This window comes from Arvicola amphibius, chromosome 3 (genome assembly GCF_903992535.2).
Source record: "Arvicola amphibius chromosome 3, mArvAmp1.2, whole genome shotgun sequence".
Lineage (NCBI taxonomy): Eukaryota > Metazoa > Chordata > Mammalia > Rodentia > Cricetidae > Arvicola > Arvicola amphibius.
The window spans coordinates 7,592,800-7,611,153 of NC_052049.1; the positions used below are offsets into that span (position 1 = coordinate 7,592,800).

At 46.5% G+C, this 18,354-nt stretch overlaps 1 protein-coding gene across 1 annotated transcript in view; it reads right to left on the reverse strand.

The window, feature by feature from the left end:
• The window catches only part of Ctnnd2 (catenin delta 2), a 623,964-nt gene that overhangs the window by 4,612 nt on the left and 600,998 nt on the right, over positions 1 to 18,354 (reverse strand). The window contains exons 19-21 of the mRNA XM_038323012.1: positions 12,777 to 12,903; positions 8,318 to 8,449; positions 1,766 to 1,839 (exon numbers count right to left, since the gene is read on the reverse strand). Coding sequence (XP_038178940.1) covers positions 1,766 to 1,839; positions 8,318 to 8,449; positions 12,777 to 12,903 — 333 coding nt within the window. The remainder of the gene's footprint in view (positions 1 to 1,765; positions 1,840 to 8,317; positions 8,450 to 12,776; positions 12,904 to 18,354) is intronic.

Here is an 18,354-nt window from a genome sequence, read left to right on the forward strand (position 1 = left end):
CTGGGTAGTTAAAGGTAAACCTGTACTCTCGGCTGCAAAATCAAGAGTTTCCTCTCACCCCTGCAGATCTCTTTGAGAGCCTAAGAGCCTCTGTTCCCTCCACATAGCTACAGAATTTCATGGTTTTTACTATAAGGAGAAAGAGTTTATTTCCATTACCAGAGCTGATATCTCTAGCACACTTTGGCCCCATCTTTACAGGGAGGCAGGTTCATTGTTCAAGAAAGCAGTTGGGGCCACTTGGCGATTTCCTGTCTACTGCTCACGATCCAGTTTATCTACTCACTGGCTGTTTTTGCTTTCAGTAAAGCCCAGAATTGAAGGGAGGCAGTTCGCCATTAGCAATATGCCAGCCAGGCAGGCTCTTGAACCACTGCATTCATGGGTGGGAGGGTGATAACAGTGCCAGATGTCTTCTGGAGTGGGTGTGCACAGACCGGAACACAGAAGGCAGGAGGGTGACGCCTCTGCTAAGGGTCTCATTTCCTGCTGATGGTTCATCAGACATGAAATCCAACTGCAGTTCAAGGACAGTTAAGTGTTCTCCTACCCTTCCTTAGAAACAGGACCGCACAGGACATGTCCAACTGCTAGAGGGGGGTGCTGCTTTCCTGGGTGCTGGTATTATTCTAAAGCCACGTGCTCTCCAAGCTTTCCTACCCCTAGCCATTGCAATCAGGCATGTGGCTTTCGCTTCTTCATCTCCATGTGACTTTTCTGAAGTGTGACAAGAATTGAAGGCATCCACAGAGGCTAATTAGCAGCAGAGAGCCAGACTTGCTCTGATGCCCACCACAGAAGTGAGAGCAACAAATGGCTGTGTGTCAGGGAGGCCCAGCCTCTGTCTCTGCTCTTACAGTCCCATAGAAACGGGCAAAATGACCCTTTAACGAACAGTTCCCGAACGGAGCAAATAGAGACTCAGACTACATACACTTAGGTCTTCTGTTTAGTTTTTTAGAGGTGTTTTTGTTATGGGTAAATATTATGTGTAATGAAAAGTTTTTGTGTTAATCACAGATGACCGGGGAAGAGACACTAACTGTTTCAGTCACTGGCATCTTACACTTGTCTAGCTGGGGCTTTCTTTTTAGGTTCAACTTGTAGTCTGTGTTTCTCACTTGTATCATGGGACATTTGAAGTTTAATCAAAGAAAGACGACAATTTATCTCTTAGTTCAGGATGTCCAAGGGCACGGTGTCAGCACTGGACTACCCGGTGATGACTTCAGAGGGCATGGCGCCGGCTAGAGTACATTTATGTGCATAAGGGGGGACTGCCTGGGGATGGGGCTGTCCCTCAGGAGAAAGGGGTGGATCCCAAGGAAGCTAACTCTGGGCCTCATAGGGACTACTGGAGTCATTTTCAGGGCCAGTGTTGTCCATGAATTTCCACCAGACTCCACTTCTTAAAGGTCCTACATCCTAAGCACTGCCATACTGAAGGCCACATGCCCGGCACATGAACCCTGGGGATATACCACATCCGAACCAGACAGTACCATAGTGCGACGCCTACTTTCTCCTGCCAGATAGGAAGTGACAGCGAAGCCAAGAGCTGTTCTGAAGCCCCAGGCTGTTTAAAGCCTGTGACCGTACCACGAGCAGGTGCGCTATATACTGGATATGAGGACAGAACGCTGGGCGGCTTTTGTTTTGATGAATGCGAGGCAGAAGCCAATTTACTCCTTGAGAAACCAATTTGGGATTCTAGGCCACGCGAGTCAACAGGAACGAGAAAACAAGCGTGTTGCTTGCACTTCACCTGGTTGTGTTTGATGTCTTCAGCGGGCGCACCGTAGGAATTCCTATACAAAGTTGAGACTCCAGTGTTTTGAGCTGAAAGCAAAAGGAAAACAAAATAATCAGCAATAAAAGCCAAGTGCCAAGGATGGAAGGATGGGCACTGAGGCAGAGTCTTGGCCTCATACAGCTTGGTTTATCGCGGACCATTCCAAGTGGAAGGACCGCTTTGTCCCCAAATCCCCTTTTACATACTCTGGAAGAAGAGAAACCATGCTGCGAACTCCCATAGCCTGACAGCTTATTCTAATAATGTTCGTATCATGGTCAGGGTCAGGGAGGCTGTGGCTAACAGATGGTCATCTTGCAAGTTTTACTGCTCTCTTTCCTGGTAAAAACCAAAGGATAATAAGAGCTAGTCACCTGCGTTGGAGCTTGCAGGAGCTTGATCAGCAGCTTAGCTTTTAGCTAGGGAATGACAAGAATGCAGTTTCTAACGTGCACGAACACAGATGCTTGGTCATCTCTCAGACAGTTCACTCTCTAAAGCCTGAAGGCTGCGCTGGCGCCAGCACTATCTTAACAACCCTTGCACGTCTGGTGGTGGAAGGGATAGGGAGCTTCAGAATCCTCTTGGGTACAGAGACAAGCTCACGCTGTCTTCACACCTGCCTCTAGGTGGCGGGTGTGGGGGGGAGGTGTCACACTCTAGAGGAGGTCCATTTCCTCAGATGGTACCTCAGAGGCACACGCCACAGGCCCAGGTGAAGGTCACCGCTCCTCTCACAGATACTGAGGGGTCATGGCTTAAGAAAGGTCTGGGAATGCTACTGGTTCATAGTCAATAGATCACACAAAAATCTTTTAAAATACCCCTGGCTTCCAGGAACTGAGGACAGAGAAATCTGCACACCCCTACTCTCTTAGAATCAAAAGCACACCGGATCAGGACAGAGTATCAAGGGTTAACTTCATACCACCCATTGCCACTATTATTGCCTAAAAGGCATAGAGCAGCTGTGCAGTTAAAATCTGCACACGGAGCGAGAGTAATGCTCATTTTCAGCTTTCTCTTTACCCCTGTGTATGCCGAATGTATACGGAATGCGAGCCTCTGCTCACGCATGTGGACAGGCAGAACATCAGATGTCCCCCACTGCTCTCTACCTTATTTCCTTGTCACTGAAGCTCTTTGGCCAGGCTGCCTGCCTCTGCCCCTCCAGTGCTGGGGTTACAGGCACAGGCGGGCAAGCCCAGCTCCTTAGGTGTGAATGTGAGCTCTACTCTCAGGTCCTCATGCGTGCAAAGGGCAATTTCTCTAGCCTCTCTTCTCTGTCACCCTCTATGGATAAATACACATTGCGCCTGTCTATCTTTCTTACTCTTTCCTGGCTCATTGACTCTTCCTAACAGGCTCAACTTCCTGTCTGTCCTGTCTTCACTATTGACCAATCTTCCACAGGCAGGGCGATTGGATTGCGTCACTCTTCCCTGCTTGGTAATACTCGAGTGCTCTCCACAGGATCTGCCCCACCCCACTTTCCACCATATTTCTCAACCATTCTCTCTCTAGTTATGGAGCCTTGGCCACCCTGCTTCTCCTCTTTGCTCTGTTGAGTGAGTCAAGCTTGTGTGCCCCCGGGAAGACTGTACCTGCAAATTCTCCGTTATTCCAGATTGTGGGATTGGGCCGATTACCCATCTCAGTATCAGCTGAGATGCCTCTCTGCTACCCACGGCATGAAAAGCTGCCCTTCCCACCTGGCCTCCTCTGTCTCCATATCTGTTTAGCCCCTCGTCATGATCAGCATCATGTGACCATGTGATCTCCACTTTGTGGAGAATTTGTTCTGCTGCTGACCTTGTTTATTGAAGGCCTCTGTTTACGAGAGCAGAGGGCCCATTAAAAACAGATAACCATGTCTTGTGCTTTCTGCTTGTGTGTCTCTGGGAAGGGGCTTGTGGTGTGGGAAGTCCTTCTGTATACGTGTTGCTTTTATTGGTTAATGAATAAAGAATCTGCCTTGGCCTGTGATAGGGTAGAATAGAGCTAGGCGGGGAAAAATAAACTGAATGCTTGGAGGAAGGAGGTGGAGTAAGAGAGAAGTTATGTAGTCCCCGCCAGGGACAGATGAGCCAGAACCTTGACAGTAAGCCACAGCCACGTAATAATACACAAATTAATAGAAATGGGTTAAATTAAGATGTAAGAGTTAGCCAATAAGAAGCTATAGCTAATAGGCCAAGCAGTAATTTAATTAATACAGTTTCTGTGTGGTTATTTCAGGATTGAGCAATTGGAATGAACTAACAGCTTTCCTACTACAGGCCTGGTCTCAGAGGCTCTTCACAGAGCAAGCTATGTAATTACTGAATGACTGAATGAAGGCATATATCTTAGAAATTGATATTATCTGCCCTATGTATTGCTGATAAAAATGTCACTTTAAGGTCAAGGTGAAAGGTTTTTCCAGTATTTGGAACAATGTATTCAGGGGGGCTGGAACATCTTAGCCTCTTTTCCTGTTGTGTTGTTCGTTTTTAAGTGGAAGATGCTTCTGTTGAAAGTTCTGTCTTGAGCTCTTTGGCTGGCTCGCCCGTGTAAAAGAGACTCTGGTTGACAGTGAACTCCATTCGCAGGCCTACGAAGCAGAGGGCTTCGAGGATGCTCTTCATGAGAAGTGCCTTCCTTTTCCTGTCCTTCCCTAAACACTCCAGTTCTAGCTGAAAGGTTTGGAATGGCTTTAAAAGGCCTAAGAAGGACATTGACAAAACCCGCAGGCGTCACTGATGAAAAGGGAAGTTCACATGGGGAGGTGAAGTCCCCAGATAAACGTAAACATTGGGTTGCATCGCCAGGGATCAGGTGGCACAAAGAGGTTCCTAAGCAACCACAGCTGGAGAAATAGCTGCCAGCATCTGGCATGCTTGACTGCACAGCTGACGTTGGGATTCTCAGGGCCCTTTGGTTGCAGAAACACAAGGGGAGGGAGATGGTATTCTCAGAGACGTGACAGAAGCTAGGAAAGAAGGAGAGCTGGGGGTGGCTGGGAGGAACATCCACACGGATCTGGATCTGAGGTCCAAGATAGGCAAGGACACACAGGTGAGCGACTGTGTCTACTGTCAGTGTTCCAATGTTGCCTGTGAGGGCAGGTGGCCCATTGTTTCCCACAACCGACAGCCTCTCCCCACTGGGGAATGGCAGGGCATCACTGGTCCCTCAGGACCAAGGAAGGTAGAGACATTTGAGGTCTTTTTGTCTCCACCAAACCCTACCACATCTTGGGTTTAATCTTAAACGAGAAAAACAATGACTAGTTTTGATGTGGACATCCTAAGAAATCCGACTTGATAAGTGAATTCTTGAATGATGGGCATTTCCCCAAGTTTCCAGAGTGGAAGTTGGTGAAACAGCTTTTCTATTCCAGTGTGACCTTGTGTTGGTGCCATTGTGGCTCGGCTGGTGACTTGACTTACACCACTGAAAGGAGGCAATCACGACCATCAGGCTCATCACCAAAACCTGCACTCTCATCCTCGCCAGCATATTAACATCATTCCCAGCACACTCCGGCATTACCGACACATTCACCTCTGCCCTTAACACTCCGTCATGGAGCTGGACCTCCATCATCAGCATCCTTGCTAACAACCTATCTCATAGCACTATGACCATGGTCATGACATGACCAGCACGATCACCTTCCCTTCTCTTGTTACTTCACCAACCACTACCACCACCATCACTACCACCACACCAACCACTCCCAACACCACCGCCTCCACACCAACCACTACCACCACCTCCACACCAACCACTCCCAATACCACAGCCTCCACACCAACCACTACCACCACCTCCACACCAACCACTCCCAATACCACAGCCTCCACACCAACCACTCCCAACACCACCGCCTCCACACCAACCACTACTACCACCTCCACACCAACCACTACCACCACCTCCACACCAACCACTACCAACACCACAGCCTCCACACCAACCACTCCCAACACCACCGCCTCCACACCAACCACTATCACCACTCCCTCCACACCAACTACTACCACCACCTCCACACCCAACCACTCCCAACACCACAGCCTCCACACCAACCACTCCCAACACCACCGCCTCCACACCAACCACTATCACCACTCCCTCCACACCAACTACTACCACCACCTCCACACCAACCACTACCAACACCTCCATACCAACCACTACCACTACCACCTCCACACCAACTATTACTAACATCACCACCCACCTCCACACCAACCACTACCACCAATATTACTACCTCCACACCAACCACTACCAACACCACTGCCTCTACACCAACCACTACTACCACCACCTCCACACTAACCACTACCACCAACATCACTACCTCCCACACCAACTACTACCACCACCAACACCAACCACCACCACACCAACCAACTACTACCACCACCTCCACACCAACCACTACTACCACCTCCATACCAACCACAACCACCACCACCTCCACACCAACTATTACTAACATCACCACCACCTCCACACCAACCACTACCACCAATATCACCACCTCCCCACCAACCATTACCACCACCTCCACACCAACCACTACCACCAATATCACCACCTCCACACCAACCACGACCACCACCTCCACACCAACCATTACCACCAACACCACCACCTCCACACCAACCACGACCACCACCACACCAGTTCTCTCATTAGCACTCAGTCACCTCCAGTTTGCTCACTGCTCCCACTGCCTCTCTGCCCCTTCTCTTCTCTTCTTGCTCCCACTGCCATCGCCTCCACTGCCCTGATTGCTTCCCCACCCTCGCTGCTGCCCCTGATAACAACCAGCTTTTATATAAAACCAACGACTTGAGAAGGACATCTTATATACACACATTCAGTAAAGAGCTCAGTGTTCTTCTAGGTTGACTACATGACTGATAGCATTATTTTGAACTAACCTAAGCTTTTCGAGCCTCTAAGTAGGTTTAAAGAATTCCATACTTAAGATGTAGTGGGGCTGTCAAGATCTTGGCCATTTCCTAGGCAGGAGGACTATCAGGCACATGAGACATTTTATGTTTTATTTTACTGTGTGTGTGTGGGCAAACTCATGCATCACTAGAATTAGTTCAACATAAACATATTGCTCTTAAAATCCATTGGGATGATGCCGCTGGGCCAGAGAGCAGAAGACCAACAATAAACTCAAATGGCAGTCATACAATCAATCCAACAATTAGTCTTGTAACTATAATCTCAATCCATTATCCCAGATTCTGGTGCTGTGGCTACCCAGGGCAAGAATAATTATAAACTGGACTGGTCAGATGGATTTTCTGTCATTGTTAATTCAGGCTCATCAGTATGAATTAGATTTGCCACTGGGGACCTCTATGCTGAGTACTCAGATTCCAGATTCTCGACATTGTTGGTTCATATTCAGTGACGGCGAGAGCAACATTTATAGGGCCGGGAAAAACACAATGAAAAAGAAGGATAGGCTATGGTGGCGAAATGAATTCATCTCTCCCATTCAAGAGGCATTTCAGGATCAAGGGTGGCATGTGGGATCTGCGCACGGAGGCAGAATGTGGTCCTGGGGGTGCAGGCGGGACATACATCTTCGTCGCATGTTACTTTACACAGCTGTGCAGGGTTAACAAGGAAGACACTGCTGCTGGGGTAAATATATTTGTTATTGCAAAAATTTATCTTATCTGTCCTGGGTTTGGGAGACATTTAATAAATCATCCAATTTGTCTACTCTGCTTCCCTGCAGGTCTGTGCATAAATAACATCAGAGACCCAAGCCCTGTGCTTTTGGAGCGTGCTCCGATGAAAGCATCTCTGCGCCACTTTAGGGTTACACCCCTTGCACCCCATTTTATCAATGGTATGATCACCTGATCTCCTCTTAAAGGCCCATTACTCACAGTCTGTCTTCAGGAAGGAACCATTTTCATCTTTATGTGGTAAAGAAATGCATTGGTCCCTGGTTGAAGTCACGTGGCTCTGAGAATCTAGTTTGAATGATCTAAACCCCTTACAAGAGCCTCCTATGTCCCGCTTCCCCTCTTCCATCTCTATATCTGTGTTCTTAAAAGAAGCTATCAGTGGAAGGGAGTGTATTCGGACCCCGAAGATGACTGTAAATCCCCAAGAAAAACTGTACAAAGGATACGTAAGGCCACGCCCACTTACGAGTCAAGACGAGCAAGGCATTCTGGGAAAAGAACTAGCCAGCACTGAGTGTATTCACTTTGGCTTCCCTAAAGTCCCAGCTTAAGGAATGGAAAAGGATGATGGCTCCGATTGAGGTGGGATGAAGACAAAAGCTCATCTGTTCTCTAGATGCTTCATGGGCATTGTCATATAAGAGATCATGGTAGGAGAAGAAAATGTCTCAATGAGAATCCTGTGATACCCTTGTCTTTTTCCTCCAGTTCCGGGTATTCTCAAGATCTCAAGTGCTCTGACAGTCCTCCTTGCCGTCAGCAATGATCCTGATCAAGGTCACTGATCCTAAGTCATGATGGGGCTTACCTGTCATGGCGTCTTTTCTGGAAGTGTGTTCTCCTTTAGTTCCATGGTAGGTGGCATTGTTGCCAGTGGACTCATAGTCTGTTTTCCTTTCTTTGAGGCTGATCATTTCCCGAGGTGAAGCTGGGGCACTTGCTATGTAAAGAAAGGAGAAAGATATTATTCTGTGTCTCACTCCATGGCACACAAGGCTTTTCACGTTAACGGTTCACAAATACACACGGCCTGGCCTGTGTCAGTACGGTATATGGGTCATTCAGTTTTCACTTTTACCTCTCTTGACTCTTGTTTTTACCCTCTTCCCTCCATCCATGGCAACTGCTGCTTCATCGTAACAGGGGCAGTTTGACTTGGAGGTGGGCAACTGAGGATTACATGCTGGAATCATCTTCCTTGGGTAGAAATGGCGGATACACGGCCCTTGCTAGGTGTACACAAGGGCTTTCGGAAGGAGACTGGTCTTCTGAGCTTTTTCCCCCTTCTCTCCCCCTCGCCCTCACTTTATTGTTTAATTAGATATGCTTCAAAGGAGCTGCTGCAGTTTGAGCATCACTAATTTGAAAACCCCAAGTACAAACACTCTGAGATAGAAAACTTTCTGAGCACTGACATGGTAACTGAGGTGGAAAATTCCACACTCTGCCCCATAACACAGGCTGCAGTCAGAGCACCCCAACTAACGTAGACTATGTTATACAATTGACTCCAGGCTGTGGGAAAGGTCCATAAGGGAACAGGAATACATTTTGTGTTTAGACTTGTGTTCTCTGCTCGGTGTCTCCAGATATATATGAAATTATTCCAGGCTCAAAAAAATATTTAAAAATGAGAAACCTGAAACATTCCTGGTCTTTGCCATTTTGATAAAGGACATTGAACCAGAGTGACACAGAAAAGTCCCTGATGAAAAGAATACAATGTGATTTCAACACAGAGTTGCCCAGATGCTGCCTTACATAAGACTGAAGCAATGTCTCCCATGAAGGGAACTTGCGGCGTTGGAACTATGTTACCCATGAGGCTCTTCTCCAGGTAGCCTGGGATAAGTGGAAGAATGTTTTTTTTTTTTTTGTTTGTTTGTTTTTGCTTTTTGCTTTTATTTCCTTACAGGGCTCAGCTCTTGGGGTGATTATGTCAATAATGTTTCATGCACCCCTTACATTTCAGCTACTTGTAGAATGCTGGGCATAAGGAATGGACCCCACCATGGCCATGTTCCTATTTCTAAAGGAGATGGGTTGTAATTCTAGGAAAGACTCCCTGGGGAATTCCACATTATTTTAAGTAAACTGGCACCAGAAACATGGAAACCACAGTTCATGGGGTGGCTTGGTAGCAACTCAACAGTGAGCTGATGTGGGAAGAGGCAGAAAATAGGGTTGGTGCTATAGGGGTGTGAGCCAGGCCTAGTCTCACCATGATGGGGGACATCAGATGCAATATGAGGGCCGTGGCCATGGTGTGCATTTATCTTCCATTTTCCTTTGACTTCCTAAGCCCCAGGGCAGTGTCCCATACTCTTGATCCACTCAGATATCTGCCTGAAAGTTTAGGGCTTTCCCACCAAATCCTGACCCTTTTTGGTTTGAATTTTCCACAGAAAGTCCTTGGAATTCACTCTTAACAAGCACAGCTGGTGATGAATAAGGCTGCAGGTTTTTTTTTTTTTTTTTGGAAACTGACTTTTAACATAAAGCCTTCTTTGCTAGTGTCTAAGCTGCTTTTCCAACCATGCCTCAGTTTACCTTTCAGAGCATCATTTGAATCCTGTACAAGGTTTCTCAGCCCCGGCACACAGGGCTGGCTTCTACCCTGAAAGTACCTCTTTCCATCATGCGAGCCATTGGATTCTGTAAAACTTAATAAATTCTGTGTGTAAATCCCTGTGCCAGCCAGAGTCAGCTGCGGGGATGGGAAGTGTAGCATGCCCACCAAACTCGGGGTATCCCAGTACAGCAGGGAAATAGACATGCGAGACTTTAGAACTGGAGGGGAAAGTTAGGAAAAGTCACATCCAAATGCCGGGAAAGCAAGCAGTGGTGCTGTTCGGCTGCCCCAAAAGAAACTCACTACACATCCCAAATGGATCAAAATGAAACATGGGCTCACTGCTCAGCTCTCGAGGTACTTGGAGATTTCCTGCCCCAACTACTTATCAGAAAGAATTGCCCAAATTCCTAAAAAAATAGATGCTTGAGCCCCACACAATACCAGTTGGGTCAAAAGCACCCAGTGGGAATCCAGGAGCATGGGACATGACAGCCTTCAGTGTCTCTCCTGGATGCACCTGAAATCTTAGTGATCTGACTCAAGGGTGCATTTTCCCGCTACACAGGGACTCGGGCTCTTCAACAAGGAATCCGCGCCCGATGAAGGCGGGGACAGAGAAGGACCTGGCTGCTGTCTGGTTCAGGCTGGATTAGATTCAGGGCATGGCAAAAGGACTGCATTTTCTGCATCTTTATGATACTGAGCTCAAAGGGAAATTACTGTGAGAACAACCAAGGCTCCAATGAGCCCCCAGCTTGGCTGTGCTCCGTCCATCCTTCCCGTTCTTGCCCATCAGCTGCAGGCCTTCTCTCTCTTCTGCTTAAACTTTTTCTTCTGGGAAACACCTTTTTTTTGTCCTTGTTCCTCTGGTCCTGGGTATCCTTGCATAGAACCTGGCCACTTAGTGTTAGTGCTATCCATCAAGAAGGCACAGTATTTTGGAGCCTTTTGACCAAAGCTTTTAAAATGAGAGTCTAATATTGCACAGATGGCGGCGTTTATTAAGCTACATGAAGTGTGTAATTATCTCCTGAGACCTTGCACACGGTGATGCCCCGAGTCTTCAGTAAATCAGGCTTAAGCTCCAGGAAAGATCAATTCATGCGAGCAACTGTTTATTAGGTGTCCTGATGTGCCTGGCCTAGGGAATACCACGGCAAACACTTGTTGAATGCGTCCCCAGTCTGGCCCTTGTCTGCCTGCTCCAGACACGGCTCTTCCTTACTCCACACCCTTCCCATCTCCTCTATCACTTCATCTTCCGACTCTGGTTGTTTGAATGTAGCTCTTAGTTAGGTAGAGCCTTTAAAAAACCAGCCTCCTAAGTGCCCCAGATGCGCTTTAAGCCTTCAGAATTGTAGCGTTAGAAGCATGTGCCCACCTCTGTGCTTCCAAGTTATAGGGGGTTCCTGATTCTCATCTACGGTTGGATCAAATGTCCTAAGCAAAAACCACCCCTTGAATATACAAACTTTCATGGAGCTTGGAGAGTGGAACTGATTTCATTCAAAATGTCTCTCTTTGTTTCTGCTTTTCCTCAACTGTTTGACAAGTGAATCTGTCATAGTTGGAGGACAGTCATCCTCAGGGACACAAAAGCCACTTAGACGAGCAGATATTTTTGCTCAACCCTCCAAAATGCTGTTTCAGAGAAAAGGGCTTCCTCAGTGGGGGTCAGGGGTGGGGCAGGGAAGAGAAGCTTGTCACAAATAAGAGTCTAGACATCAGGGCATGCGTGAGGACATCTGATTAATTGAGTCTTCACTCATTCCTCAGCCAAAGAAATAAACATTCAGGCATGAAAAGATAAGCTTAGAACTGTAGTGGTATTTCATTTGTATTTTAATAAATAAAACTTTCCTGAAGATCAGAGAGTAAAACAGCCCTAGTGGTCATCCTTACAGGCCAGGCAGTGGTGACGCACACCTTTAATTCCAGTAGCCACAGTAGTTGTCATAGAAACCAGGCAGTGAATACCTTTTAATCCCGGTCCTAGAGAGGATTATAAAATGGCAGGAAACAGCTCTCAAACTCAGTCTCCTTCTGAGATTCCTGGAGGCAGGATTGCCATTTTGGACTGAGGTAGAGGTAATAGCCAATGGCTGGCTGTTTTGCTTTTCTGACCTTCAGGTTGAACCCCGATTTTTCTCTCTGAGTTTTTATTCATGCTTCAGAGAGCAATAGGATGCTTATCTTACCAAATGACACACATAATTGACTTTTCATATTTCCGTATCATTGGATTTACTCAAAATGACTGGAAAATCATATAAAATATTTTAGAAACAAAATTTTGAGATCAAAATTAAAGTGCTAGGGATGTGACAAAATGAGAGAAAAATTATGAGTAAATGTTAGCAGTGATATAAATTTACTGATGACTCATAGTTTATAGGAAGTGAGTTGAGTATGGGATAGTTAGCAATACTTGTGTAACTGTGATGTGTGAACGCTTCCTTTAGACTTCTTACTCATTGAGTGCACAAGGACATTCCACAGATAGGAAGCAAGCTCAGCAGAGACTGGTTCTTGGTCTGTGTGTAGCCAACAGAGTTGCCCACCACAACAGAAAATACACCACAGACTACGCAGTGTGCAAGCCAGACAGCTATTCTCAGAGTGGTGACCAGATGAGGGGCTGGGCCTGAATTCCTCGGCTCAGGAGGAAAGCACGGCCTGAGCTGGGTCTTACCTGAGCGGTTGTTGGGAGACACACGCACAGGAGAGATGGAGGGTGTGCGGGAGGAGGAGTAGGGCCTTTGTCGATCCCTCTCAATGGTTGAAGATGAGGCTACAAAGTGGTATTGTGACCATCCATCCTGCAAAAGACAGCGTACTCCTATTAAACAGAAAAGGCACGCTTCACCTCCTGACTCTGCAGAGTTCCAAGCATTTGAATTTGCAAAACATTTCTGCAGGTGTCAGAAGAGATTACAGAGCCCCGCACATCACCAAGGCTTAACCCAGACCAGTGGGAATTGAGGACACACCTCTCTCTCCCCAAGACAGCCTGGCCCAGAAAGGTGGGCGGTTTGTGTCTGTTTCCCTCTGCCCCAAATATTGAATAATGGTTTCTGTGCCAACTTTTTTGGCCATATGCATTATTAAAGGCAAATGCACTGCTCTTTCAAAGTCAGATGGCTCGAAATGTCTATCTTTGCCTACCTGGTTTCATCTCTGCCTGCTTGCTCTCCATTTGCTAACTAACCTTTCTCAAGTGTTACTTTCTTATTTTTAGGACAGATCTGTGAGCAATATCCTGTGACAGCATCCTGCCATGTCATCTATCACCTTTACATAATTACCAATCTCATTCTACATCACAGAAACCTAGTCCTCCTGCCTTAGGACCTCAAGGCTCTGGTAAGACACCAAATGGATGATACATTCCCAGAAGATCCTGGGAATTCCACTTCCAATCAGAGCATTCTCAAAATGCTTCCCACCACGTCTTCCCTATTTTTCCACTATCTGGTCAGCATGTGAAATGTATATCTTATTATAAGACCCACACAAATGCATTACAGGCCATTTGTGAATTCATAGAGAACAAAGAAGAAAACTAAAACAGCTGATGGTTTAAGTCCTCGCAACTGCAGAGAGTTAACGAGTTAACTCTTGTTAACATGTCATAGGCTTTCCCTTCCAGTCTTTCTTCTTTAATTCAATTGTATTTCTATCAAAGTACTGTCCCAAGGAGTGCTAGCATAGCAAGAAAGAACAGTGGGCATGTGCCCTGCTCCCGATTCCCTCTTCATGGAGACAACTCTTTCCAACTCTTTTAGTTGTCTCTTAAAAGATAATATCTAGACTTTAAAATAATTTGATGTTCTATGAAGAATCACTGTAAAATTTTTTATATTTGTTATTTTATTTTATTTTTTGTATTGATTTTATTGAGCTCTACATTTTTCTCTGCTCCCCTCCCTGCCTCCCCCTCCTCTTCAACCTTCTCCCAAGGATCCCGTGCTGAATCATTGCAAATTAATAGATGGAAATTAAGAAAAAAATTTATATTCATTTCAATATTTGTTTATGTCTTTCTTTATCTCATTTTGGTAATTCCTGTTCTTACTCATATGATAAAGCCAGGATTAGAAGTAGGCTCTTTTGGAAGAGATTACCTAGCACGCCCTGGGTAAGTAACTATGTGGCAAGATTCTATCCAAGAGCTAGATTCCGTTTCACAGAGAAGAACGGCAGCGAGGACACGCAGACTGCACAAGGAAGCAAGCTAAGGATGCTGAGGTTAAAAGTGGAGCTCTTACACTTGGAAGAGGAGACAGCAGTCAGAGGTGAGCAGAGTGTGAGAGCAGCTGCGTCGTGAAATTCCGTCAAGGTGAAGAGTTCACACTACAGTGACGTGGACCCAGTCACTAAATTCGGCTTCCAAGTCAAGGAAAAAACAGGTGTGAAGGTACTGGATGGAAACAGAATGGTCGCCATGACTGAGGAGTGAACAAGGGTACAGAAAGGCACACTGCCTTCTGAGTGTTGGGAACTGAAGACAGCTTATAGACCACAGAGCAGACCACAGCAACTCTGGAGAGCACAAGAGCGCACGTGAGCAACTGACTCAGATGGAGAAGTGGAATGTTTGCATCTCTGTTGGAAGACCTGATGCCTTGGCCTGTGGGTGTTAGACAGAGAAATCGTGCTTCATTCTGTGTTTCTGCTGTGAGCCTAAGGGGCAGAGAAACAGCTTTGGAAGGAAAACCAAGACTGCTTTGGGAGTGTGCTGGATTAGAGATGCCTGAAAGATACGGATGCAAGATAAAGAATCAGGCCGAATCTGCAAGTCTGGCTCTCAGGAGCAGGATCAGAAGTAACATTCTGGAGTTCTGAACACAGATATTACCCAAGGCAAGAGAACAGAAAGAACCTGGAGAGTGGATGGAAATTAAGAAGAGCATAAAGCAGAGGCTAAGCGAGCCTACTAGGGACGCTTCAGTAATCAGAGTCAGAGCAGCTTCGAAGGAGGATGAGAGGAACTGAATGGAGCATTGGGGAGGAGGTGGAGGTAGGTGTGACATCAGCGAGGAAAGATGGATAAGAGGAGACTGAGCAGACAGCAAAGGCAAGCATTGCTCTTGGAGAGTTCGAAACCACTGTGGTGGGACTGAGGTGCTTGCTTTGACAAGTTTGGTTAAATCTAACTCAAGCGGGCTCAGAGGATTATATGAATGGATGAAGGAAGCCTGAGTATGGACAACTCTTGGTGAAGTTCTAGGATTGAGGGAAGCAGAAAAATAGGGCTCGAAGAGAGTGAGGGATGGAGAGATTCCTAAAGAGATCACCCGAAAGGCATTCAGGCATTGTTTGTGCTGATGGGAATGAGTCAACATCCAAGACAAAGAAGCTGGTGACACAGGGGAGAAGAGACCATTACAGGACAGTATAGGATGTGTAGGATGCAAGGGACCGAGGGGTTGCTGGCTACGAGGAAAGGGTGAGGAGACAGTCTGTCCAGCCAAGAGATAGGGAAGTGGGGAGATTTGAGGACAGAAGAGTGAAATCTTCTTTCTTGGTTTTTGCATGTTTTTTTTTTCTTCAGTGAAAATGAGAAATGAGGTCATCCTCTGAAAGCAAAGGAAAATAGCTTAGACAACCGGAGGGGAAAATAGGAGGGGGTTGAAAACTGCGGAGGGGTTCAGTCCCAGAGCTAAGTGGGAAGCAAGGGGTCTTGGGGCCAGAGAGAAGGTTCAGGGGGTACAATGTGTACCACACAAAGCGAGCATGAGGACTGGAGTTCAGATCCCCAGCACCCATGGAAATGCTGAGCAGGCATGTTGGTCCACCTGAAATGCCAGTGCTCCAGCAGTGAAATTAAATCCCTAGAGCATCTGGCAGCTAGACTAGCCCAATTGGTGAACTCTGGGTTGAAGGGGAAAAGAGAAACCCTGTCTATAAGACATAGAGTAATCAGAGAAGAAATCCGATATCAACCTCGGGCCTCCACAGGCCCACATACACATGTATACCTCTACACATGCATACGAACACACACATAGACCTACAATAGACCTACATGCAAATACATGCATATGTGCATACACACGTACACATGCACACACATGCATGCATGTGAACACATGGGTACACATACATGCATGCACACACACAACACACACACACAGCATACAAACAACAACCCTGGATGAGAGGTGACCTTTTCTCTCTTCCCTCCCATTTACTGAAGCAGGAATCTTGGAATGGCCAAGCTGTAGAACGCTGATATGACTGCATTTGACTGCATCTGGAGAAGCCTGGATGGGACATTAAGCTTCCTATTCTGATGGCACATGCTTACAAATGTCACAGCATGGTGTAACACCGGATGCTAGAGACCAGCATGCAGCTGGTCCAGGTGGAGACAGATCACAGCTGATTCCAAGCACGGTCTCTGGCTCATCAGTAGCTGTGAAGCCTCACTGCTTCCCATATTGTCTACTGGGCAAATTTTGATCATTCGATTCTTTCTTTGTGTACTAAATAAGCTCATATAATGAAGATATGTATTTTTGAGGGGAACATTATTGCTAACCGCACATGGTCCCGCTAGCCATGTACATATCTGCAATCTAGCTAGCAATAAACTATCATTTCCTTACTTCTTGCTGTCACTTACAAAGACTTAAAATTGGTTTACACAAGTACACAACTTCGGGAGATAGTTTCCTTTATCATTTGTCTCTTTGCTTGCTAGCCTTTCTTGTTTAAATTTTAACTCATTATTGGCCATAGTCTCTCTCTCTCTCTCTCTGTGTGTGTGTGTGTGTGTCTGTGCATGCACGTGTTTGCATTCTATTATATTAAATGCTTAACCAAAGATCCCTTTGTACATTCCCTATGGCTTGCTGGGATTTGATAAGAAAGCTCAGGGAAGAAAAATGGAGAACGAGGAATGGCCACAGTAGCCAGGGAAGAGCTGTTAATCCCTAAGGCTGACGATAAGGAACTTTTGAAATGTCCATGACTCTGCAGACCTTGAGCAGTGACCCAGAAGATGTGCCCTTTAGCTAGAGACTCAGCTAAGCCGTCAGAAATGTGATATGATATCTGGCAGGTCAAATTGGTTTTTATTTTTAACACATTAAATTTAAAACTGGAGGCTGTTAAATTGTCCCACATAGACAGAAACAGAAATTCAAAGAGAAGCCCAAAGTCCTAACCCGCCACTAGGAATCACCCACCCCTTTCTCCACATCCTCCTGTTGTCGTCCCACCAGCTGCGGCTTCTGTGTCAAAGTTTCTTATTCGTTTCTCTAAGAAGTTTATTACCCATCAAAGTTGTGGCTTCCTACAGTGGAATTTTCGGGGATTCTAAGCACAGGGGAACCAGGTCAACTTTATGAACCCATGCTCAACTTTACCGTCTCAGGAACACGCGTGCTTGGAGACTGTAGCTGCTCCCGTAGGATGAGGACTGTGGTGTGTGTGCGTGTGAACTGGACACACACACACACACACACACACACACACACACACACACACACCCACCCCATGTGTGATATATACTTGTATACCCATAAGTGCATGTGTGGAGGACAGAGTTCAATCTTAATGTCTCCCTCCATCACCTTAGATTTGAGCCAGGTGCTTTAACTGATCCCAGAGTTCACCACTTGGGTAGACTAGGTGGTCAGCGAGCCCCCAGGAACCTCTTGTCTCTTCCTCCTGGCACTGGACACAGATGTATGTTGTATACCAGACTTTGTATGTGGGTGCCGGTGATCTAAACTCAGGTTCTCATGCTTGCAGAATAGGTACCGTACCCGCTGAGCCATTTCCATTCTAGTTTTGAACACACAGTGAACACTGCCAAGCAGAATGCTACCAGTGGAGGGACCTCCCTGACAGGGTGAGACGCGGGGCTGAGTCCCTTACAAACTGCTTCGGACAGCATACCTTTGCCCATAACTTCTTCTTAGAGAAATCACAAGGCACTAAAGCCATATCAGTATGGAGTTTGCTAGGTGTCTTCATAAGCTGAGCCAGAGAGCTGCTGGTTGAGGCCCAAACTGCTCTTAGGATCACACTCTGCCCTATTGGAGAGGGCTCACATCATGGAGAGGAGGAGCGAGGCCGGGGAGGACTCAGCTCCTCTCGCCAGTGTTAGAATCTCTTCTTTAGTTTCTCTCTCCTCCATAAAACAAGGGCGACAGAACTCATGAGCACGGGGCTTAAAGTGTCACAACACCTGTGCCTCTGCAAGCATGAGAACCTTCGCATTGCTCTGAGGAAGGCCCAGGCATAAGTCCTGGCAGGAT